Source organism: Pteropus medius, unplaced genomic scaffold (genome assembly GCF_902729225.1).
Source record: "Pteropus medius unplaced genomic scaffold, Ma_sr-lr_union100, whole genome shotgun sequence".
Taxonomy (NCBI): Eukaryota; Metazoa; Chordata; class Mammalia; order Chiroptera; family Pteropodidae; genus Pteropus; species Pteropus medius.
In genome coordinates this window covers 746,739-769,989 of record NW_024350398.1, presented here as the reverse complement: position 1 = coordinate 769,989, position 23,251 = coordinate 746,739, and the positions used below count along the sequence as shown (strand labels likewise).

Below are 23,251 nucleotides of genomic sequence, written 5' to 3'. Positions count from 1 at the left end.
CAAAAATGAACAGTCTCTCCCCTCGAAGGGCTCGGTCTGAAGGGGAGAGCCAAACGGGCCGCAGATTTCTCTTCTCGGTCTGAAGGGGAGAGGCAAACGGTGATGCAGTGTGATAAGTGCCATGACAGGTGTGCACCGCGTCCACCGTTCTCTCATGTCCTTCGTGAAATTCGGTTACATGATTTTAGCTGGTGATTATTCTCCCTTTTCCTTCAGCCTAAAAGCCCTCTGGGCGAGGGCAGCCGGTGTCCTGCCAATACATTCTTCTAATTCTTGTGAAATTCAGAGTGGTTCCTAAGAGACTGGAAGCTTCCCAGAGAAGGGAAATGGTGAGCAAAGGCCAGGGTCAGGAAGGCGTGGTCTACTTAGGCCACTAAATAAACCAGCCTGATGGGAGCAGGCGCTGAAAGGCAAGTTTGGAGAAGCAGGGTGCTGCCAGATCCAGCCTACAGATTGCTCAGTAGGCCGGGCCCAGGCATGTGCTTGAGTCACTCGGCAACAAGGACTTACTGTGAATTATCAACTCTGATAAGATAAAAATGTTATTTTAAGATTGCTCGGGCTCTGATGTGTTCAGAAAGGCTGATATTAGAAGACTCTGAAAGTTGACAGGCTGGTCAGGCCCAAGGAGCACGTGCTGGAGGCCCTGGAGGTAAGGAGCTCATGACTGATCAGAGGGTACAAACAACAGCAGTGCTTTAGCGGCTGTGATGACACAGGCAGGAACCCAGGGCAGAGAAAGGATGGAGGAGTCGAATTAGTTTGGAGAGTCCGTCCGAGCGGGGAGAAGGACATGGAGCTGGTAAAATGGCTCTTTGGCCTCACCCGCTGAAATCGCTAGCTGTGAGGAAAGGAAATGAGAACTTAAAGGGCGAGGTAATGAGTTGGAACAGCCCATCGAGGTTACAAACCTAACACGATGGGGGAAGAGGAGGCATGTACTCTTCACAGTGACCAAGCCAGAATGCTGGGCCATGTGCTGGGCCAGCTCGTTTACATCCAGGATCCTTTCTCACCCCATCAGCTAAACTGAAGAAAGTACAACATAGGTTGGAAGCCAGGAAGGAAGCTAGAAAACTAGCGGATGGTAGCGGAAGATGGAAAACGGTTGCCTGGAAAGGGACTAGGGATATAATCGATGCGAAAGGGGCCGAGAGATAGTAAGTTTTGAAGGACATATAGTCTGTTACAACTATTCTGCCATTTTTGCACAAAAGCAGCCAGACGGTATGTAAATGAGCGGTCATGGCAGCCAGGCCCAGTGGGGCCGCTCTGCTGACCTCTAGTCTAGGGCAGTGGCTCTGGCTCCTGACTACAGATTGCAGGTTCAAGGGGCTCACTAGCGGTTGCCCAGGTCCCGCCTCCAGGGCCGCAGATTTCTCTTCTCGAGCTGCCAGGTGATTTTGACGCATCCTGGACTGAAAACACTTGTTCTAGAATTGTCTCAGGACATGGCTGAAATTTTGTTTTAGTGTGTGCGGTTGGGGGAGTAGATGAACTCTGGAAGGAGAAGGACCCACGGCTGAACTGAGGTCTAAATTAAGATTAGAACTGTTTTCAACGCACCTGACAAATGTCTCCAGTGCTCTTTATTTGAAGCGTTTGCGTGCACAGCGCTATGAGGCGTTGTGCAGCCCAACATGTCTGCCCACTCATCACCCTTAGTTAAGTTGGCTCTGGGGGATGGAAGCCCCATTTCTGGAACCATTCTTTATAGGCCCCCGCGTAGTTGCGTGCCCCGCGGGACAGGCATGAGGGCAGGGCTGGGCAGGGCTCGGCAGGCCGCGCGGTCCCCAGCTGCTCCCCAGCCGGCGGCGCGCCTGCCCCATACCCTCGGTATCCGAGGCTCCGGGCTAGCTGCGTGGCCTGCGAGCCCCGCTTGCTCATCTGACAGAAGAAAATGAGATTCTCATCCTCCAGCTTCCGCTTCTCGGCGGCGTACGCTGCCCGGAAAGCTGCGGGCTCCATCTGCGGGGCGCTCTCCCGCTCAGACACTGGGGGGAAGGGTCGGGAGGGCGGACGGAGAGCCGGCAGGTCCGCAACCTCATGAGGTTGGGCCTGAAAGGACTGGGTCCCGGTGGTCGAACCAATCTCCAGGGGGCCCCAACACAACATGAGGTGGCCGCCACCCCCAACCTCAGGACACAGCCCACCCGCGCGGGGAGTCAGCAAACCTACGGGGGACCTGGGGCCGCCTCCTGAGCAAGGAGGGCGGTGAGGCTGCCACGCAGCACAGGCCTCGGGCCCAGAGAAGCGGGGCCGCCTCTGCCCACCCCCTGTCACCCCTCAGGCGGGAAGGGCGGGCTCCGCGCCCGGCCCCGCCTCCACCCAGCCCCTCCCTGGGGAAGGGGGGGCAGGGGGGGCGGGGCGGGGCGCAGATGCTGTGACCTGGATCTAGCACGCGGGCCCGCCCCGCAACCCCATACTCGGGATGCTGAGCGCCCCGGCGATGGTGCCCTCGGCCGCCTCCTCCCGAGATCTCAGGTCGATGAGCCGTGCCCGGCCGGCGGCCAGGAGCGAGCGGAGTTCCGGAAGCGACACGGTGGGCGCTGCGGAGGGGCAAGTGTGCCTGGATGGGCCGGCCTGCCGCGGCTCCCCCCGGGGGAAGCATGTGCACCGCAGCCGCTCCCCGTCCCCCTCCCCCCTCCCCCGTCCTCCCGGGGCCACATGTGGGCAGGACGCGGCCCCCAAGCCCCGCAGGTACCTGCAGCCATGGCGCTCACCACGACCACCAGGCGCAGGAATGCGGCCTGGCCCGGCCTGGCCCACCGCGCCCGCATCTCCACTGCCCTCCCGGGGACCAGAGCCGGAGCCGGAAGGGAGGCCCCGCCTCCCGCAGCACCTGTCCACCGTGCGGCTGACGCTCGCCCGCCGCCCCAAGAAACCTTGTTTGCGGCGAGACGCTGGTCGCCCCGGGTAGCAAGACTGAGAGCAGCTGAGCACAAAAGCAGCCCCCCACTCCAGTGTCAGCCCGACTCTCTCCACTCAGAGCACAGTGTGCCCCTCCGTTCTGGAGCCCTCAAAAGGAGGAAAAACAGGAGACAACTGGGGCTCTGAACATTTTATCTTAAAAAAGAAAAAAAAAAGGGAAAAAGAAACTGTCCCCACGAGGGAGAAGTGCCCCCCCTTCCGTGAGCCCCTGCCTGTGGTCCCCCCAGGCTCCAGACGTCTGCATAGGCCTCTCTTCCTGGGGCAGCAGCCTCTGCTCAACGCCATTCCTCCACTTCTGGCTACAGCCTGGCCCCAGTGTCCACAGGTGCACCTCTGAGCTCCAGGGACAGGCAGAGTCACAGGAAGTGCCAGAGTCCTGGGGCAGCCAGAGCATCGCAGACTTTCTGCTGGTCCTGTAAGCGAGCTCTGGGCCAGCCCCCACTTTCGAGTGTCCTTTCCGCAGCACGGAGACAGCACGTGCACTGTGCGAGGGGCCCGCAAGGACCCAGGGGCTGTGTGGCGGGGGGCTGGGCGAGACTGTCCGTGCACGCCCCCGTGCTTCACACCACTGCAGGCTGAGCATCGCAGGGCCTCCCAAGACATGCCTCCAAGCCTCCGAACCCCCAGTCTCGTGCCAGAAGTGGGCAGCGAAGGAAAGGGGCATGGGGTTAGCCTGCTGCTTCTGGGCGATGTGCAGTCCTAGGAAAGGGGCCCTAGGGCCCAAAGCCTTGAACCCGTTAGTTGCTGTCATTCTTGATGACCACCTCCACCCCATGGTGCCGCAGCTGGGCTCGCAGCAGCAGATTCTTGTTCTTAAGATCTTCCACCTGATGTGAGAAGGAGGCGGTCAGGGGCGTGGGTCGGAAGACTGCCACAGCCAAGCCCCTGCACTCGACAGACACCCCGGTGAAGGGAAAGAGCTGAAGACAGAGCGCAGAGTCTCGAGCTGGCTCAGCGGCTACGGGGCCCCAGAGAGCTATAGTGAGGAGGGGGCGGTCTCACCTGCTGCCGAAGCACATCGTTGTCCAGCTGAAGCTGGTCAAGCCCCTGCAGCTCCTCAGACAGCCGGTGGTTGCTCTGCCGAAGCTCCTGGATGTAATCGCAGGCTTTGGACAGAATTCCACCTTTACTCTGCAAGAAAACGCCGGCAGGATGAGGATGAAGATGCAAGACACCTGGCTTGCAGTCACAGCACAAGCGCCTTTTGGACCTTGTTTTCCCCGGAAGAACCTCAAGAAGAGATGAGAAAACATGCTGCGTGCACCCACTCGCCCACTTCCGGAAACCGGAGCCAGAGCTCGCGGGCGGCCCGCCCCGGCCCCTCCGTGACCTGGCCAGATTTGGTGCTCTCCATGGAGCAGTCGGGGATGATCTTGGACAGCTGCACGATCCAGTTGTTGATCTTGTCTCGGCGGCGACGCTCCACTGTGGGCCAAAGTGCAGGACACAGGGCCTCAGCGAGAACATGCCACCAGCCCCAGAGTACGATTACCTGACCTGTCCCCCTCAGACGTCACTGCTGTCCCCAGTCCCACCAGACAGCTCCAAGCTTCGCACTTGGGTCACACCTACCTTCATTATGCTGAGCCCTACGCTTCTCATCCCGAGTCGTCCGCGGCGCTTCAGACTTCCTGACAATGGAGCCCAAGGCAAAATGAGACTGGAGTTCGGAGTAAGGAATCGCACGAGACGTGGCAGGGCTTAAGACCACTTGTGGTCACTGAGAAGGCACAAGGGTTACTCACGGGGAGTAAGGGTGAGTCCTGGGGGCAATGGAGCGCTGGCTTCCTCCTTGCAACACTTCTTGTGGCGACATCATCACAAAGAACTGACCTGGGAAGCGATACCAGACTAGGAACCTCACCAAGCTGAGGCCAAGGCCTTGGGGCCCCCCTCTAGAAAGGGCGACCTCCTCCTGCGGGACAGGCGGTGCCAGCCCCATGCCGGCCCAGGTCGTGGTGATGGTCAGGGCACGTGAGCGAAGGTCACTGCCTGCACACACGTCTCACCGCCGACCCAAGCCCCTCAAGTCATCGTCCTCACACGGCATCTCACCAGTGCCAGGTGGCGTCGCCTGTCCCAGCAGTGCCTCTGAGCCCTGCGTAGTAACCACGGCTGCTGTGCTCCCTGACGTGGACCCTGCTGCCCCATCTGCCACGGCAGTGCTGGGGAAGTAGGTATAGTGCGTCTCAGCAGCTGTCCCCTCTGTGTCAACGGCATCGTCACTGGTGAACGCACCCTGGATCACCGCCTGGAAGCGGGGCAAGAGAACAGAGTCGAGTGACTGTCAGATACGCCGTGAACTACTCTGCAGCTCCTATCCCTTGAGGGAGAGGAACACCCAGAAAGGGACAGGCTAGTGCCTCAGGCCAGGCAGTCCTAGATGACCACCATGCCACTGGTTCCCTTCTTCGCCTCACTCTTCGGAGCTCCAATCCCTTCCCCCGCCCGTACCCCTGTACCTGGGTCATGGATTGAGTAGCAGGGTAGCCACTGATGGCACCGGTCCCCTCGGTCTGGCCATCCAGCTGCCCCTCGGACACCTGGATCACCCTGTACATCACCTAGAAGCAGGGGCGGGGCAAGGAGGGAAAGAGTGAGGGCGCGTGCTCAGGCTCCCAGGGCCCCTCACAAAGCTTCTCTTGGATAGGGCCGCAAGCGCGCATCCTTCAGAGACGACAGACCCAGCCATTCCCTGTCTTGTCCCCATCGGGGGTTTCAGCATAGCCCCGCCCCATGCCAACGTGGACTCCAAATCTCATACTCCGCCCTGCCCCCCAAAAGTCCACATCTTCACCTCACCCTCTGAGCCAGGTCTCCCTATAACAGGTTCAGTCACCTCCCTCAATCCCAACCCCAGGTAACACCTGCAGCCACCTGGCCCCCTCCCTTACCTGGCCCCCATTCTCAGTTCGGAAGACGTACTTGACGTTGGGGTCAGGGAAGGTGGCGGCTGACTGGATGCTGGCGATAGCCACACTGGTTGGGTCCTCCCCCGTTGCCACTGCCCCTGAATTGAAAGGGCAAAGGAAGAGTCTGCATTAATGCCTTCTCTGTCCCACCTGCATGGCATTCTCAAGGAGGAGTGCACAGGGCATGGCCCGTGGGGCAGGGAGGAGCTGTGCTGGGCTCTCGGTTCTAGCTCACTTGTGTTTCTACCACTCACCTTCCTGGATCTGCACTGTCCCCTCTTCCGTTTCAGCTGTTTTCTGCTGCCTGTTTGTGAAGGGACACAAGGGAGACTAAGGGAAGAAGTGAATGGGAAGCTCGCTGGCCCCACAGCACATGGCTCCCCAACTCCTTGCAACCCCAGCAGATGCGAGGTGAGGAGAGATTAACTGTTTCCTATGAACACAGGTGCCGAGCTCAGCACGGAATGGGCACGACCCTGTTTCATACCAGGAACAGCACTGTGCGGCATGCGACACGACTTGCATTTTATAGGTAAGAAACCAAGTCACAGAGCAAGCAAGTGAGGGAGCTGAGACCTGAGTCTAAGTCCACCTGACTACAGAGCCGGGGCTCCCAGCCATTCTGCATTCTCCCAGGCCTCCCATCCTCCAGCCCGGCCCAGCCCTACCTCTGCTTCACTCACCCCTTCATCTCTCTGTGATGGGGCACATCCGAGGAACTGGTCCTTCTTTGGAAGTCTTCGTATCTCCTCACTCACAGCCTGAGGGCTAAGTCCTGGTAGAAATCGGGGAGTTTGCAGTGACTAGGAAACTGAACAGCCCTCTATATCTAGACCTTAGGCTCCTTGAAAACACAGGAAGGAACACAACCCAATCATCTGCAGGCGACAGTCGGCCTCCTCCATTCTGATGCTAAGGACTGGGCTACCGAGATGGAAATGCCACTCCACAGATAGTGTTCTTGCCCTGCGTTCTTGCCTCACTCCTGGTGGACGGGGGACAGTTATACTGGAAGACTGAGAAGCAGTATATTTCCGGACGGATTATTAGTAAAGCCATCTTGGCCTGCCATGACATGGGGTTTAGGGAGGGCCACGTTCAGAACACCACTATCAAAAACACTGGGAGTGTTTTTGACGGCAGCTGATGCTTCTTCCGGCTTCTTGGCCACAAACTGTGACCCAAACGATTTATGTTCTCAAATCCAGGAAAAGAAGACCTGGAGCCCACCACAACTGGAAAGCCCTCCCGAACCACAAATACCAGGCTCGGCCCTTGGGCCCCATTACAGTGACAGGGCTCTTGTTTTGGGGTCTCCAGATTTATGTCATTTGTCATTAGTTAAAGATCCAAAAGCCCAAATGTATCATCTTCAAGCCCCGTCTAGTTTATTCACTTAGAACGAGGGAGTCGCTAAAATGTTGCCATGACAACTTCAAATCAACTGAGCCATAGCAAAAAGGGAAAAAAACCCAGGTTCTGAAGAAGAGACAATGGGAGAGGAATCCATCCACAAGGCGCCTGCCTAGGACCCTGACACTCAAGCAGGGGACAGGAAAAACAAAGGGTTGAGCGGACGGATGCCTCCAGAAATAAACGGCTACATATTAACTAACATAGCAGAAGCAATAAAATAAATCCCACACGAAAGGGGTAACTTTTGTGTCAATTCTCTACCCATAGGTCCCCCAAACCTTTCGGATCCAAGGGAAATCTTCAGCGGATGAGCCTTGTAAAGCCCGGATCCAAGGAAAGTGTGAAGCAAAAAAAAAAAAAAGGAACTGAAAGTGAAACTGTCCGGAGGAAGTAACGCTGCGAGAAGATCCCAGTCCCTGAGGGGAAGTGGCGCTCGTGTTTCGGGACCACCTTCCTCTCCATCCTCGAACCTGAGTGCGGGGGAAGCGCCCCTCCGGGCTTGCTGCGCTGACAGCGGGAGGAGGTGATGAAAGAGAGGGCAGGGCACAGGAGGCGTCTCTATGGCCCACAGCTGTCAGCCAGGGCCAGCCTCTGAGGACACCAGCAACGGGTCAGGCTACTTATTCGAATCTTAGCTGGGCATCCGGAAGCGTTTCCTGAGCGTTAGGGGTACGCGACACGGAACCCGGGATAGGACGTGTGGCCTGCACGCTCAGGCAAGGGGGGCCCGGCAGAAGCCGTGCGCCGTCTGGACACAAAGGGAAAATGATCAGGTCTCGCAGGGGTCCGGGGACGCGGCGTCCCCCGCGGGCCCGCCAGGCGGCCGGCGCGCGCCTGCGCCGGGGCCCCGGCCCCGCGCCCCGGCTCCGCGGAGCTGGCGGGCGAGGGCGCCGCGCTCGGCGGGCGCGGGAGGGCGGGACGCGCCGGGGGCGCTGGGCCAGTCGGCCCACCAAGCGGGGAGATGAGCGAGCCCGGCGCAAAACAAAGGCTTCCCCCCAGGAATCCCCTGACCTGAGCAACGGGAACGAAACGAAGGCTGCCCTTCCTCGCCGGCCCACCCAGTCTCCACGCTCCCGCCCGGTCTCGCACTCACCGGCCGAGCGCGCCTCAGCCGCCGGTTCGCTCCGACAGCGCCTCCCTCTCCGCACTCGGGCAGCTCCATGCACGGCTGCGCATGCGCGCTCCCATCCCGCGGCCATGTAGGTGAGGGGCGGAAGTGTCGCCTCGACCCCCGCGCCTGCCCGGCCTCTGAGCCGCCCACTTCCGGTCGCTCCACCTTGACGCGAGCCGAAGGGTGCGGACGGCGGGGTGCGGCTGGGGCCCAGAAGGGGCGAGCGCCCGGGAAGAATGACGCTGGAGCCCCGCGCGCTCTGGGCAGGAACGCCGACTTGTGCTACCGTCTTTCTGCCGGACAGGGCCTTTACATTCAGTTCCCGGGAAGGGCGTTGGGCCGGTGTAGATCAAGGGAGGCACCTCGGTCGGAGGCGCCATCTTTGACAAGGGCTACCACGGAGGCCATCTTGGACGCGGGCCTCCTGGAAGCGTTTCCTGCTCGGTCCGGACGCGTCTGGGCACGCTCGGGGCCTCTGTGCTGCTCTGCGTCGGCGTCCCTCGCGCGAAGACCCCAGGGCTTTCGGTGTGGCAGCGTCCCGGTGGCCGCGCGACGGCCCTTGCTCCCCGTCCCTCTCAGCACTGCCCGCCCCGCGTGGGCCCGGAGCGGCGCGGTGTCACGGGGAGCGTCGGACTCCAGCCTCACAAACGGCGCTCGACCGACCACTGCCGCCTCTCACCTCCGGTCTCTTCGCAGGCCTTTTGACCTAAAAAGCCTCAGTTTCCTCAACTAAAATGGCGAGACCAGTGCCGACCTGACAGAGTTGTTAGGTGGACTAAATAAAACCAAGGTCAAAGAGTCCAAGCGCGGGGAATCCCTAGCCTTTCCTGACACACATGAACATCATGTAAATGGCAGTTTCTCTTCCCCATTTCCTGACCGCCGCGAACCCAGCCCTGGTTTCTAGCCACAGGTCTCCATGACAACCACGGAAGAAAAGCACCCGAACGACAAAAAAAGGAGGACGGTTGGCCAAACGCGAAATTAGGATACCGGTCACCCAAGACTCTAATAAGAATAATCAAACTCCACACTATTTACATGTGAAAATACAACTTTTATTCCGAGACGTCACTCCTTAGGGGAATGAGACTAGTGGCCCTAGCCTGTCTGCGGAAGCAGTCCCAGGGCCCCAGAGATGCCATTCCCCTTCCCTGAAATAGGAGGAAGTTGTTCCCAAGGCAAAAGGCGAGGCCACGGCAAGACCTCCCTTAAGGTGACCAGAGGCAGTGGGTGGAGTTGCTGGGAAGGGAGCCAGTCCCTCCAGCAAACATCGAGGTCTTCACAGCGCTTCCTGGACACGTGCGCGTAATCTGGAGCTAAGAGGGTCAGGAGGTATACAGGCGTCCAAGAGCAGAACAAGGATGAGCAACTCTAGAAGGGTATGACAAGTTCTGACCGGCCCTGTCCTCCCCACCTCCACCCTGGGGGCTTCCATGAAGAGAAGGTCACAGCGGCAGAGGAAGGCAGGAACTTGGCTGGAGTTCCCCCTTCATTCTTCACTTTGAGAAACGTCTACGTTTTCTGCCTACTCTCTGTTCCCTTTGGCCAATGACCACACTCCCTAGGAACAGGATCTCGGTGACTTTCTTGGGACTCTCCTAAGGGATAAGTGCTTTGTGTCTGAGCCAAGCTCAGGTGAACCAACCAAGGCAGTTCCTCCCATAGTCACAGAGAAGTTAGAGACCCAGAGCCTACAGAGTTGGGCACTGCAGCTGCTCGGGCTGCAGAAGACACAGCTAGTTAGGGACCCCAGAGATCCCAGACAACTTACTGTCCCCTTTGCCCAATGCTCTGGTCCTAATCACAGTCCCTCACCTTTCCCAGGATTAGCCTGTGTTTCAAAGGCATACGATCTGCGCTGTGGGGGTATGAGGGGTGAAGGGCCTGGGGTTCTCTGAGGCAGACTAGGCGACTCCGAGGTCCAGACCCTTCTGATCCTTCAGGAGGGAGCTCCAGGCAGCTGAGGGGCCGAGGATAATGGGCAGGGGTCATGCTACAGGGGGAGGTTCTGGGGATGAGGCTGTAGTCCTCACCCCCAGTACAGGTCTGGGTCCGCCGAACTCCCTGGGCCTCAGTTCTCTGGCGGTCCCGGGCCAGAGCCACAGCAGCATCAAAAGAAAGACTACCCCCATTCCTCCAAGAGGAGCGAGAGGCTCTGGGCCCCCAGGCCCTCTCCCCGGGAGTCCCATCAAGCCGGCCGGGCCTCAGGCATGGACTTGCAGGTGCCACATGGATCTTGCTACACATTGTGCTGGGCATCTTGGCAAACTGTGGCTTAGGGGGCACCACTGGCACAGAGCGGACCTGTTGGACCTGAACCAGGGTGGAAGCCAGGCGCATGCCCACACCGCCGGCCAAGCCCAGGGGACACAGGCAGGGACTGCAGCCCTCTGAACTAGGCTGCCCCTCAGGCTCCATCTCCTCTGGCCGAAGTGGCGGTGGGGCTGCCTGTTCTGTCTCAGAGGGACGGGCGTTGCCCTCTTTGGCACTGTCAGCCTCCAAGGACTCTACAGATGACCCTCCAAGGAGGAAGCTCTCTTCTAAATGATCCCCGCCGGCCCTCCGGTCCCCCTCTGCCTCTCCATCGCCGCTCTCGCGCTCCTTGCCGACCTCCCCTGCTCCTCCTCCAGCTGCTGCTTCTGCACTTCTGCCGTCTTCACCGTCTCCTCGGTCTTCTCTGGCCTCTTGGTCACCGTCCTCCTGCTGTCCTTTGACCTTATCCTCATCCCCTCTGCCTTCCTCAGCCTGTCGTTCCTGTACAACTTCCCGGCTCTCCTCCACAGCGTGGCTTTCCTGGGCCTCGTGCTCGGGGTCCCTTCCGGCCTCTCCCTGTGCTTCCCCCGCTTCCTCAGCCTCGTCCTGTCTCTCAGTCTTTCTTTCGTCCTTGTCTTTACCCTGCTCTCCTCCCATTTTCTCCACCCCTTTAGCTGCTTTCGAGCTCTCATCCTCCCGCTGACCTTTGGCCTCTTCTCCGTTGGCCTCTGTCTCTTCCCCACTTCCTTCTCTCAAACTGACCGTCATCTCTTGGCCTCCCCCAGCCTCCTCTTCATCCTCCCCTGCCCCTCCAGCCTCCACCTCACACTCTGGACTCCCCTCAGCTTCCTCCCTGATGTCCCATCTGCTGCCAGGCTCAGCCCCCTCGTCCTGCCCAGGTCTGCAGCATGCCTGTGCTTCCTCGGCCTGTCCTGGAGCCTCGTGCCTGCCACACCCTGCTGCCTCTTCTTCCCGAAGACCTGGACCCTCCCAGGCCAGAGGTGTGGCCCCCAGGAGGGGGCTGAGGTCATCGTAGGCACTCAGGAAGACTTCCTCCCCACTTTCCTCCTCTGCTTCTGGCCCAGGGCCAGCAGAGTCCGGGGAACAGCAGCTGGGAGCCAGGACGAACTGTGCCTCATCCAGAGACAGGTCATCCAGGGGTGGCTCCACAGAGAATTCCTCCACCTGCGGGCACAGCATGTGGCTCAGAACCAGGTGGCCCTGTCTCCCCTCTGGATTCCTCACCACCCCCAAACCCAGCGTGGCTTCTTACCTGCGGCCCAACTCCCAGGAGCTCTTCCAGGTAGCCCATCCCAGGGTCATCCTCCCCAGGGGAGAAGGCGGCTCCTGCTGCTCCTGCCTTGGCCACTTCCCCATCCTCCACCCCCACCCACTCGGGCTCTGAGCCGCTTGAGTCCTCTAGGAAGGAGAAGGAGTCCTGCACCTCCTGGGACAGGCAGTCCTCCAGGGCAGGGGCCACGTCTGCCGCGCCTGAGTCAGCCAGGGCACCTGGGGCTGGGCTTGCCTCCGACTTCTCATCTGTTGGAAGAGAGAGAGTCCCAGGAGTACAAAGGTCAAGGCCAGCCCTGACCCTTTCCAGTGCGGGTCTTCCTGGCATTGCTGCAGTGTGGGCCCAGCACTGCCAGCAGGTACCCCATGTGGCCAACCCTCTCAGACCAGTTTACCTATCGGCTTAGAGCTGCCTTTTTTGAGCTAGCACGTGCCAAGCACTGTGCTATGTTTTACAACGTGTTATCTTTTCCCCACCAAAACCACGCTGTAATATCCCCATTTTACATATGAGGAAACTGAGACTCCAAGAAATTAAACAGTTTGTCCAAGGTCACACAAGTGACACAGTTTGAACCCACATCTACTCAACTGCATAGCCCACATCCTTCTCCACTACCCTGTGGCACCTCTCAGTGACACTTTCAGAACTGGAGTCAGAGCAAAGATTAGATCCGAGACCTGCCACCTCCTAACTAAATCACAAATTGCTTAACCTGAGTCTCAGGTGCCACTGCTGTGACGTAAGGATAACAATACCTGTGTCATAGAGTATGAGAAAACGAAATAAGCTAACACCAGCAAAGTCCTTAAGACAGCATATGACGCATAATAAACCCTCGATAAGTCTTCGCTGTTAGTATTAATGTTATGATGATGATCACTGTTCTCTATTACGTATCCCACCTTGTGTGTAGCAATCCCTGCCATATACGTCTGACACTGACCCCATCCTTGGGTACCTGAGACATCTTCTCTCCATAGATTTCACACGAGTTGATAACATTACTGGATTTCCCCAACCTTGAACCAGGGAGGCAGCTGAAAGTAACCACCCAAAGCCCTGGGGGTAGGGACTCCTCCCTCCCCAGCATCAGAGCTTCAGTCGAGAATTGTAGTCCCCTCTCCCATCCTTGGAAATCCCAGGGTCCTTACCTGGGGGGCCAGGGCCAAGGCCCGGGCCGGGGCCAGGGCCAGAGGCAGGGCTCGGCCTGGGCTGTAGGGCAGGACATTCAAGGCCACGGGTGAGCCTGGCCAAGGAGACGTTAGAGATGATGTTTGGGGGCACGCTGAGGATAGAGGTGATGTGTAGGGGGAGGTTCACATTGTAAGGGTCTGAGATGTGGACGCCAGCACAGCGCTCAGCACGGCTGCTGCCCCCAGCACGGACAGCTGACCGCCCAGTTCGTGGCGTGCCTGGCTCTGAGTTCGTGCTGCCCAGGGCCTCTGCCTCGGGCTGCGGTTCACCCTCTGCTGCCTCCACAGAATCATTCTCCAAGCTCTCAGAAAGCGGTAGGCTTGGCCGGGGGCTGCTAGGTCCCACCAGCCCCTCCGGTTCTGTGGAGGAGAGAGAGGCAGGGAATAGTCTCAGCTACAAGGGACTTGACCTGGACACCTTGGGAATGCTCCGGAGAGTGCCCTCTGCTTCCTTGAGGCTTAGAATCCTGGATGGCACTGGGCTCAGCTTCCCTGGGCCAGCACAGCAAATTCCACAGCAGGTCAACAGTCACCCCACCTACACACACCTAGGAACCCCTTCCCTCTCTGAAGATATAGCCACTGGTCATCCCTACCTCCACACAGCCACTCTGTCCCTGCCAGTACTCATGACACCCCAGAGACAGAGGATAAACTCACCACTGTAAACCCAGCATCCAGCACTATGGCTGCTATATAACAGGCACTCGTTACATAAGTTTTAAATTAGTGCATACATTTGGCCACATGTGCACACACACACACACACACCGGTCTTGTTCCTAATACTGGTAAGCACTTACAGGTACACTCACAGACACGCTTCCACACAGATGCGTACAGGCCCATGCTGTTAGTAGTACACACACGCACACGCACACGCACAGGAGCACACACTTACACTCACCGTCATTGGCCCCAGCCGCAGCACTCAGCGAGTCCATGCTCTTGGCTGGCCGCAGCACCCCCTTGTCAGATTTGTCTTCTGCAAGACAGGGGCATGATAGAGCCAGGGCCTGGCACACCTGCGGCAGAGGCCCCCACATCTCCCAGACTTACCCCTGTCCTCCAGCCCCCGTGGGAGTTTACGCTTGGTCTCGTGGCCAGAGCGACCCAGATTGAAGATTGATCTCCACTTCCTGACCTTCAAAGACCCTTTCCTCCTGCAGGGAATGGAGAAATCACTGGGGCTGAGGCCGGTGGTCTGTGCAGGGGAGGAGGGCCCCGGAGGAAGACCTTACTTGTGCTCTGTGATCTCGATGATGGTGTGGTAGGGCCGCATCTGCGGGGGGCCGTCTCCAGCCTGCAGGACGCTAGGCAGATGGTAGGGCAGGGACCTGGGCATCAGGTCCTCAGGGCTGCCCGACGCCCGGGGCCCCGGAAGAGAGCGCCATCCACCATCCCCATCAGCAGCTGGGGAATCAGCCAACATCAGAGAAGAGAGGGCTCAGGCACCCAGGTCCTCACCACACGGCCCGTCCACCAGCTGCCAGGCTAGGGCTGTGCCCGGAGGCCCCTGACCTAGCTCCTCGAGAGGGAGTGAGTCCTCAGGGACAGAGAGGGCCAGGGGATCCCAGGACATTGGCCTGGTGGGCTGGGGGAGGGACTGAGCAGTCACTAGCCTTGAGAGCCAGGATGGCGATTAAGAGGCCAAGTTCTGCCCCAGACCGAGAGCAGAAGAGGCCTGCCCGAGTCCCCATGTGGCCATCAGCAACACCTCCCTTGGAGACTCAGTTTTCTCATCTGCACAACGGGGAGAGTGAACTAGATGATTTTTGAGGCCCTGTGTAACTCTGACATGACACCCCAGACTGAGAGCGGTGGCGTGGTGGGTGGGGAGGACACTAACCAGAGAGGGCAGCACCCCCGAAGAGCCGGTCCACGTGCGTGAGGATGAACTCTACGACGATGGACTGCACGCGCACCTCCATGAAGGCCGCAGTCCCGTTGAAGCCTGAAGCCTCTATGTCCTTAGACCTGTGGCGACGTGGACTTATGCGCCCCCAGCCCCACCACACTTCTTCACCCGAATTCTCCTAAGAGCCCCTGCGCCTTTCCCCTGCGTGCCGGTAAGCCCACCTCCACCTGTAAACCGTGCGCAGGACTCAAGTCTCTACCGGCGCTTCCTCCAGGAACCCTTCTCAGACACCTCCTCAGAATTAACTCTGCTTCCTGCGCACACCAAGGTGTCTCGTTTGTAATGAATATAAGGATTTCTCCTAGTCTGTCTGCATCACAAGGAATGGTGTGCTGGCCAGTTCTCCAACAGACCGTAAGACATTTGCTCGACAAACACCGGACAGGGATCAGTCCTGCTCCGGCTGGGGGCCCGGTGGGTACGCGTGAGGGAACACGGAGGCGCTGCCCTCAGGAACTTCACTCGAGCTCCAGAAAGGGCTAAAGGGTGAGCCCATCCCACACTTGGTGTAACCCTGAAGCTCCTGTTTCTCCCTGGGCTCCGTGAGATCCCCCCTCACCTCTCCCACCTCCCCAAGGCACACGCACAGCCACAGCCCTCCCGGAGTCAGCCTCGGGGCCAGGCTCGGGGGGCTACTGCTCGCACGCACCTCAGCAGGTTGGGGGCCCAGACGATGGCCAGGTTGCGGGCATGCATGTTGGTCTGCGCGCTGTACGAGGCCATGTGCACCAAGTGGCGCATCAGGAATTCCAGGGTCCTGCAGAAAAGGCGCCACGGGGCAGAGGACACTCAGGGGCCACACGGGGCAGGAGTAGGGCTGGGGCCTGGGAGCTGGACGAGAAGGGGCCAGTCAAGGCCCTTGGTGGAAGGAGAGCCTGGGCTGTGGGAGGTCGGGGCTGGAGGTGGGGAGGGGCCCCACACACCTGTAGTTCGGGACGGGCAGTTCTCGAAGCACCTCCAGGATCTTGACCAAGCGCTCAGGCTCCAGCTGCACTGCCACGGCCTCCTGGTGGGGGCCCAAGGGGCAGCACTCAGCGCCCCGCACCACCCTTGCTCACACCCCAGAGCTCGAGTTAGACTCAGAGGCCCCATCCCTGACCCAGAGCTGCCAGCAGAAAACGTGGGGCCCACAAGACCTGCAGCTGAATCCTGGTCATGCCACTTAATACCTCTGTGACCCTGAGCAGCTCACTGCCCCTCTCTGCCTTGGAGTCCTCTGTCGGTGGCACTCTGGTCCTGGGACATATCAGTGCCCCTGACCTCGCGAGTGCTCAGGGGCCGTGGAGTTATTCCAGGGTGTCCAGGAAGGCCCACGCCCGCCGGGTTAGTGGGTGTGGGCGGGGCGGCGCCTCCGCTGTTCGGGGTCTTCAAACACGGGCATGCTCTACGGAGCGCGGCTCGTCCTACGAGCGTCGATTCGGGCGGCATTTCTGCCATGTTCTCACTCAGAGGGCGCGGGCACACGATCGCAGTCGTGGAGGCACGCTCGAGAAGTTCGGGCCTCTGAGAACGTTCTCGCTCTCTTACGTGTTGGGAGGCTCTCGTCTAGACGAGTTCCAAGGCCTTCCAGCTCTGACCACCGGTGCCTACTCTCCCCCAGCTCCCGCCCGCCGTGTGTGGTCTGCAGCCTTAGGGAAAGGAGGGAACGGAGAGAGCGGGGGACGGGGAGGGCACTGGGGGGTGCAAGGAGACTGGGGAGGGCTCGAGCTCCTGGAACGTGGTCTCCACCATTCAGGATCGCTAAGCCTCTGCCGGCCACTGGACGCACCTGGGCTGCCAACATCGGAACAGCTGCCCCCCGCCCCCGTCCTCTGCCCCAGCCCCCAACTCACAGCGAACTTGTCGTAGAGCCGGTAGGTAAGCAAGGGGTCCGGCAGCTCCCTGAAGTAGGCCTTGCACAGGGAGGACACGCAGTGAATGTCCTGCAGGTAGACGTCCCGCCGTAGGTCCGGCTTCCGCTCTGCCTCGAACTCCTGCCTGGAGGGTGTGGGGGGCAGAGTGGTCAGGGTAGGGGCTCGGGGGTGGGGGGTGCATGGGGAGAGCTGGGGGCGTGTCTCCATGGGGAAGCGAGTCTCAGTCGTGTAAGTGGCTGTGCAGGGGGCAAGCGGATATGTAGCTTGACAGGGCCCTAGGCCAGGAAGCAGCTGTGGGCGTGCGCAGCGATGCAGGGGCCTGCAGGGGACAGTGCGAGCGGGGGAAGAGCCCGGGCGTGTTTCCGGTGTCTGCAAGACGGGCACGTGTAACCCCTAGGCGGAAACGTAAGTGTCAATCTTCATGACCTTGGGTTAGGCGACGGTTTCTTAGCTATGACACCAAAAGTGCAGGCAACCAAAGAAAAAATACACTGAACAACAAAACTGCAAACTTTTGTGTGTCAAGGGGCACTATCAAGAAAGTGAAGACAACCCACAGAATGGGAGAAAGCATTTGAGAATTATAGATTTGGTAAGCGTTTAATGTCTGGAATATGAAGAATGATTACAATTCAAGAGAGACAAATAACTCAATTAAAAAATGGACAAAGGGTTTGAGACATTTTTCCAAAGACATACAAATGGCCAATAAGCACATGAGAGGGTGCTCGACACTGTTACTTACTAGGGAAATGACAATATAGATGAAATATGTCACTTCATACCCACTCGGGTGGCTATAATAAAACAGACGCCCAGTGACGAGTGCTGGCAGGATGTGGGGGACCCTCACACACTGCTGGTGGGGATGTAAAATGAGGAAACGGCTGTGGAAAACGGTCCAGCAGTTCCTTTAAACGTTCAACACACAGTTACGCGTGTGCGATCCGGCACCTCCGCTCCTACGCACACTCTCTTGTAAATCAGAAGCATGTGTCCACACAAGGGCTCAGACATGAATGTGTGTAGCACCATTATTCATAGGAGCCAAAAGCAACGCGGCCGTGAATGGTGAGTGGAAACTAAATGTGGAAAAGCCTTGCGATGGGGCATCATTCAGCCATGGAAAGAAACGAAGCTCCGCCGTCTGAGACAACAGGCAGGAAGCTGGAAAACACCGTGTGAGGAAGAGGCCAGCGCACGAGGCACAACCCCGGGACCCGCCGACATGACGCGTCCAGAGTAAGAACATCACAGAGACAGAATGCAGGCCGGCAGCTGCCAGGCCTGGGCAGGCGAAATGTGTGCAGGGGCTGCTCCTGGGGAAGGGGGTCCTTTTTAGGGGCGATGAGATGTCCTGGAGTTGGACACTGGTGCGGGTCGCACACCCTGTGAGTGTACTACCGAACCGTCCATTTTTACGTGGTGAATTTTATGGTGTGAGAATCATATCTAAATTTTTAAAAGCTGGATGGGTGTGGGGGGGGAGTGCAGGTGTGTCAGTTTGCGTGTGTGCGCGCACGTACACACGTGCCAGCCTGGGGGCGTGGGGGCACGGTCTCGACCTTTCCCGAGAAGACTCTGGAACCCCTCCGTGACAGCACCTAGCATCTAGGACCCCTGCTCCCCACTTCCCCTCACCCTCTGGCTCCCTCAGAGCCCTCGCCGCACTGCCCGACTCACCGGAGCTTCTGGATGTTGGAGGAGACTCCTGAGAGGCGATAGATGCCGTCCACCACCCCATGCTCCTCCACGAACTCCGCGCAGGCCTTCAGCACCTGCGGCACTGGGGACACACGCAGGGCAGAGGGAGACGTCAGAAGGTCTGGGCGTCCGAGAAATGGACGCATCAGGGAAGGGAGTTTGGGGAGATTGGGGGCAAAGCCCGCAGAATAAAAACTCGTCAGAAAGATTCGTACAGGCCATCAGCTCCCACTTGCCAAGCCCTCTGCCGCCTCTCTGCCCACTGGGTCCTGAGCATCAGCGCAAACGCCCCTCACCCCAGCGAGGGGGCTCGCTGCCTCTCTAGGCTGCCTGTTCCCCTTAGAAAATTCTGCCTTTTGGAACTGAAATTTCTTTCTCTATAATTACTTGTTGCTACTCTGGAATTTTTAAAGGGGCAGCAGCAATCTGTGTGAAAGAGGACTCGGGGTACAAACTGGTCTCGAAAGTGCATTTACATGACACTCTACACAAAATTGAGGAACGTTAGTTGTCCCACTCAAAATGGAACGCGGCTGATGGGGATACCTGCAAAGCACCCGCTCTGGTAAGCAAGTGCGTGGACATTAGTTTCGTCATGGGAAGGTGCACAAAACAGCACCAGACCTCCAGACAGGTCAAGTCGGGAGAGAAGGTCCTATGTGCCAGGCACTGTCATTACATGCTCTAGTCCCCACTCTGCAGACAGGAAGACAAGGTCAAAAGAGTAACAAGTGACCAGTACCGACCAGCAGAGCCAGGATTCACTTCCGAGAGCTCGAAGAGCTGCTTCTGTCCCCCTGCCCCGGGCCCTCCTCTGCTACTGCGCTGTCAGCTCCGTAAGGACGAGATCAGAGCACAACCCTCCCGACATTCCTCATCATCATCGTCTGACAGCGTCTCACACGTGAGAAATCCTCAGAAGCCACAGGCCGAAGCCCCTCTCCACAGGCCACACAGCGATTTCGAAAGCACTTGCCTGCCTTAAATCTTTGCTGTCTGTACAACCTGCTCCACTCCAGTCTTTACTGCTCACCGTACGGATACAGAATAAAATATAAACTCTTCAGCATGGTACAGAAGACCCCTCAGAAGCCAGTTCCAAGCCACCATTCCAGCCTCAGCTCCGGCCAGTCCCCCAACAAACCCTGCAGTCCAGCCCTTTGCTGCTCGACGAGCGAGCCTTGTGCCTTCACTTACGCGACTCTCTTGCCTGGACACGTGTCGCCTTGACTGCCCAGTGAACTCCTATGCATTCTTCAAAACATTCTTTGGCCAGCACCTCCAATTCTGAACCATTTGCTTTCATCTGTATTAGAGCTCCCACAGTCCTTTGCATCTATATTATAGCACTTACTACACTTCGTTCTGATTAGTTTCTTTTATTTTTACACCTACGGCGCCTGGTCTTCCTAGGTGGTCTCCCATCCAAGTACTAACCAGACTTCAGAGATCAGACGGGATCAGGCACGTTCAGGGTGGCATGGCCTTAGATTGATTAGTTTCTTTTGTACCTATGCCTTTGGACAAGCAGTAACATCCTCCCCAGCATACAGCACAGTGCAGACACAGAGCATGTGCTCAATAAAGGGTTATCACAGGACTCAACGTATTAAGCAATCAGCTGTGAGCATTGGTGGCGCCTCTCGGAGACTCGACACGGAATGTTGCCCAGGATGATCTATTGAGTCCGACAGACTGTGACTCCCCAAGGCCGTCCCTTTCACGTGTCAGTGTCAGAAAAAAGCTGTGCTTCTCCTAAGCCACCTGTTTTTCCTTTCTTATGGGCTTCACGAGTCTCGTTCCTAACTGTGCTTAGCCCCGCTTTAATCGCCGGGCGCACAGGGCCCACGCCCAGGACCCACAGAGAACCAGGCAATACGCAGTTCTGGGCCCTGATCTTACCCTCCCTCTCGTTTTCCCGTCAACTCAAGTCCTTTGGTCATCATCTCTCTCTTTTTGTAAAGCTTTGGGTTTTGAAAGTCATCCATCCCAAGTTCTTTGTGGAATTAAGTAAGATAGAAATACACAAAGAAGGGAATAAATTCCTCAGCCACTACTTTAAAGCCTCTTGCGACCTGGCGTCCACGCCCTTGCCCTCCCGGACCCCAGCGCCAGGACTTGGGTGAGACGAGAAAGGTGTCCAGGGCAAGAGAGGCAGAGGATCAGCCCCTCCCAGGGCCGTGCGAGCGCCCGAGGCGAGGGCTCCCCGGTCACCTCTCACCGCACCTTAGTCCTCGCCCTAAGTTCACCATCCGTCCCTTCAGGACCTGGGCCCATTGGCAGGGGTCCCCTGACCTCAGGCTCCGGCACAGATGCAGAGAGGGGGTGGCCCTCCTTGTCGGAGCTGCTGCCTCACTCACGGTGCCTAATGCTGCAGCAAACACCTGACTCGAAATGGACTGCTGTTACCTGAACCCCAGGTCCTTTTCACATGAATTGCAACCAGGCAGGGTAGGTCCCCTTCATCCTGTTCTCTGTGGATTCTGAACCTCCAGAGAAGGCCCTTAACGAAGGCATTCAAGAGCCTGGGGAGTCAGAGCCACTGAGGAAATGGGTCAAGGAGATGGGGGAAAGACGACAGGGTCAGAAAGAGGGGGCAGGCAAGGAGCTAGGGTCAGGATGGGGTCAGAAACACAGGTGACAGGCAGGGGTTGGGGTGCTAAGTCAAGGCACAGAGACGCCAAGGAAGGGGCAGATCAGGCGGGGCCTGGTGCCTGGAGACCGGGGGAGTCAGAAATCTGAACACCGCATCGGAAGAAATAAAGGTCAGGAACAGGGAGGACACGCGTGTGGGGCTCGCAGACGGAAGCGAGTCGCCGGGGCAGAGAGCGGGGGAAGGCGCTGGATGGACCAGGGGTGTGAGCGTGGGGAGACAGCGCACCGGAGATGGAGGGGGCCTGGAGCCGGCCTGCACTGGCAAGGACGCTCATTCCCGCTGGGCCTTGAGTTAGACGGAAGCATCAGCAGCCTGCCTACCCTTCTGCTCTCCACCCGTCCGGCTATGCCGGGAGGAGCCGGGGAGGGAGAGGGGGCCGCCGTTGCCCGCAAGGCTCTGGCGAGGGCCGGCGGGTGCCTCCGTCCCCTCTGCGGTGCACTTGGGCCAGGCCCCAGCAGCCGGGTGTCCACCCTTTCCAGAGAAAGGGGATGCAGGCAGAGGCCAGGAAGGGTGACAGGGAAGGGCACGGCCAGGACGAAGAGGCCGCGCTGGGCTCGCAGAGAACTGGGAGAAGAGCATCGGTCCCAGCTAAAGCGCACGCGTGTGGCCGAGAGTCTCCATTCTCGAGAGGGGCCGCCCTGTGTGGAGAGCGGGGCTCCACCCGTGGAGAAGAGAAAGGCCCTGAGAAGTCACTTCAGCTACTCAGGGTGCCTCCCTGGGCCCCGGGCTTTCCCTAAGGGAGGCCGGGAGGGATGGGGGCCTCTGGGGGAGGAGAAAAGGGGAAGAAGGTGTCTGGGGATGCAGGGCCAGCTGTGAGCAGGAAATGAGCCGGGAGCCGCCATCACCCTCCTGCTACTGCGCTGTGCAACCCAGAGCACAGGGACAAAGAGGAAACGGCAGGCGGGGCGGGGCGGGTGGGGGAGGGGGGACCTGCCCTTCCCTGGGAGGGGCCCGGTGAGCCAAAAACAAGCCGGCGGCGCCCAGGACACCTGTGTTCAATTTCAAATCACAGCGAGACATGTTACGAGTGGCTACTCCACGCCAAGCTCAGATGGCCAACACCGTCCCTGATCTCCAAGCCCAGGGTGGACGCTGGGCCAGCTCCGCAGTCCCCACACCACCTTCTGTGCCCCCTCCACGCCATCTTCACACCAGACCTCAAGCCGCCTCTTACTCCCGGGCCTGCCCGTTTCTGCAGCTTCTTCCCTGGCCCTTCATCCACTTCGAACCTGCCTCTCCTCTGAGCGGGAAGAGTAGGGTCACGGGCAGTGGGGAGGGCTGTCCTCACCCCACATCCTCGCTCGTGGCTTCTGCAGAGGAGCCAGAGCCTGCCACCCGGCCCCAGGCACTCTCCTCCAGGCGGGAGACCCCATCGGCCCTTCCGCCTCCCTCAGACCCTCTGGGGCCCTGCTCCTGTCCCCTTCCGTTCAGACTCAGGAACTTCCATCGCCCCTTCCGCCGGCCACCTCCCGGCCCTGCCCTCGCTCCCCAGCATGGCTCCTGCCTCGCCTGGTCCAGCTGCCGACCCCACCACGAGCACCCCAAGGTGCTTCTGCCGCAGCTTGGCCGGGGCTGGCCCTTACCCTCCTGGCCCGAGTGCAGCAGGTGCTCCTGCAGGTCGCACCCGAACACCCGCTCCTTCGCGCTGCCCTTCTTCTTTCCCTTCTGCCGAGACTTCATGGCTGGGGCTGCGGGGCTCTGGCCCAGCCTCCGACCCTGAGGCCTTCGCCCTACCGGTCCCCCATGGGATCCTAAGCCGGCCTCCGGGCCCCCCCGGCCCGGCCCCAGGGGGCAGGGCTCCGAACTGGGGTAGAGGGGGGCCTAGAAGCAGACAGCAGCTCCTGCCTCTGGAGCCCTGGCCACACGGAAGCGGCCGTGGAAGAGGAAGCTGCCAGGACCCTGGCAAGAAGCTGCGTCTCGTGGCCCGAACTGGCACTCGCCCTGCTCGCCCCACTCAGCCCTGGGGGGGGCAGGAAGCTGTGCAGCTCCTCAAACCCGCTTCCTGTT

The 23,251-nt window shown here is 59.2% G+C and overlaps 3 protein-coding genes across 6 annotated transcripts; all 3 read right to left on the bottom strand.

Moving 5' to 3' along the window:
- Nucleotides 1-1,567: 1,567 nt before the first annotated feature.
- TSTD1 (thiosulfate sulfurtransferase like domain containing 1) lies at nt 1,568-3,534 on the bottom strand. The gene is made up of 3 exons (XM_039839923.1): nt 3,374-3,534; nt 2,427-2,935; nt 1,568-1,994 (listed from the first exon to the last, which is right to left on the bottom strand). Exons 1-3 carry the CDS (start codon nt 3,532-3,534, stop codon nt 1,666-1,668), a joined length of 999 nt encoding a protein of 332 aa, XP_039695857.1. The 3' UTR covers nt 1,568-1,665.
- On the bottom strand, nt 3,047-8,471 carry USF1 (upstream transcription factor 1). Of its 4 annotated transcripts, none has more exons than XM_039839916.1 (11): nt 8,353-8,471; nt 6,527-6,618; nt 6,098-6,147; nt 5,826-5,941; nt 5,394-5,495; nt 4,987-5,182; nt 4,677-4,764; nt 4,504-4,562; nt 4,262-4,356; nt 3,934-4,062; nt 3,047-3,758 (listed from the first exon to the last, which is right to left on the bottom strand). In XM_039839916.1, the coding sequence occupies exons 2-11, from the start codon at nt 6,532-6,534 to the stop codon at nt 3,669-3,671; spliced, it is 933 nt and encodes a 310-aa protein (XP_039695850.1). In that variant the 5' UTR covers nt 6,535-6,618; nt 8,353-8,471; the 3' UTR covers nt 3,047-3,668. The 4 variants fall into 4 exon arrangements, with proteins under 4 accessions (XP_039695850.1, XP_039695854.1, XP_039695852.1 ...); XM_039839920.1 differs by having other exon boundaries at nt 3,669-3,758; nt 5,857-5,941; XM_039839918.1 differs by lacking the exon at nt 8,353-8,471 and adding an exon at nt 7,538-8,060 and having other exon boundaries at nt 3,669-3,758.
- Nucleotides 8,472-8,582: 111 nt separating this feature from the next.
- Nucleotides 8,583-23,222, bottom strand: ARHGAP30 (Rho GTPase activating protein 30). The gene is given in 13 exon segments (XM_039839912.1): nt 8,583-10,281; nt 10,284-11,811; nt 11,900-12,165; nt 13,072-13,473; nt 14,021-14,098; nt 14,173-14,276; nt 14,355-14,526; nt 14,963-15,090; nt 15,681-15,788; nt 15,955-16,037; nt 16,864-17,008; nt 18,568-18,670; nt 22,828-23,222. Coding segments are annotated over 13 exon segments (3,321 nt in total). The 5' UTR covers nt 22,925-23,222; the 3' UTR covers nt 8,583-10,174.
- Between the last annotated feature and the right edge of the window lie 29 nt (nt 23,223-23,251).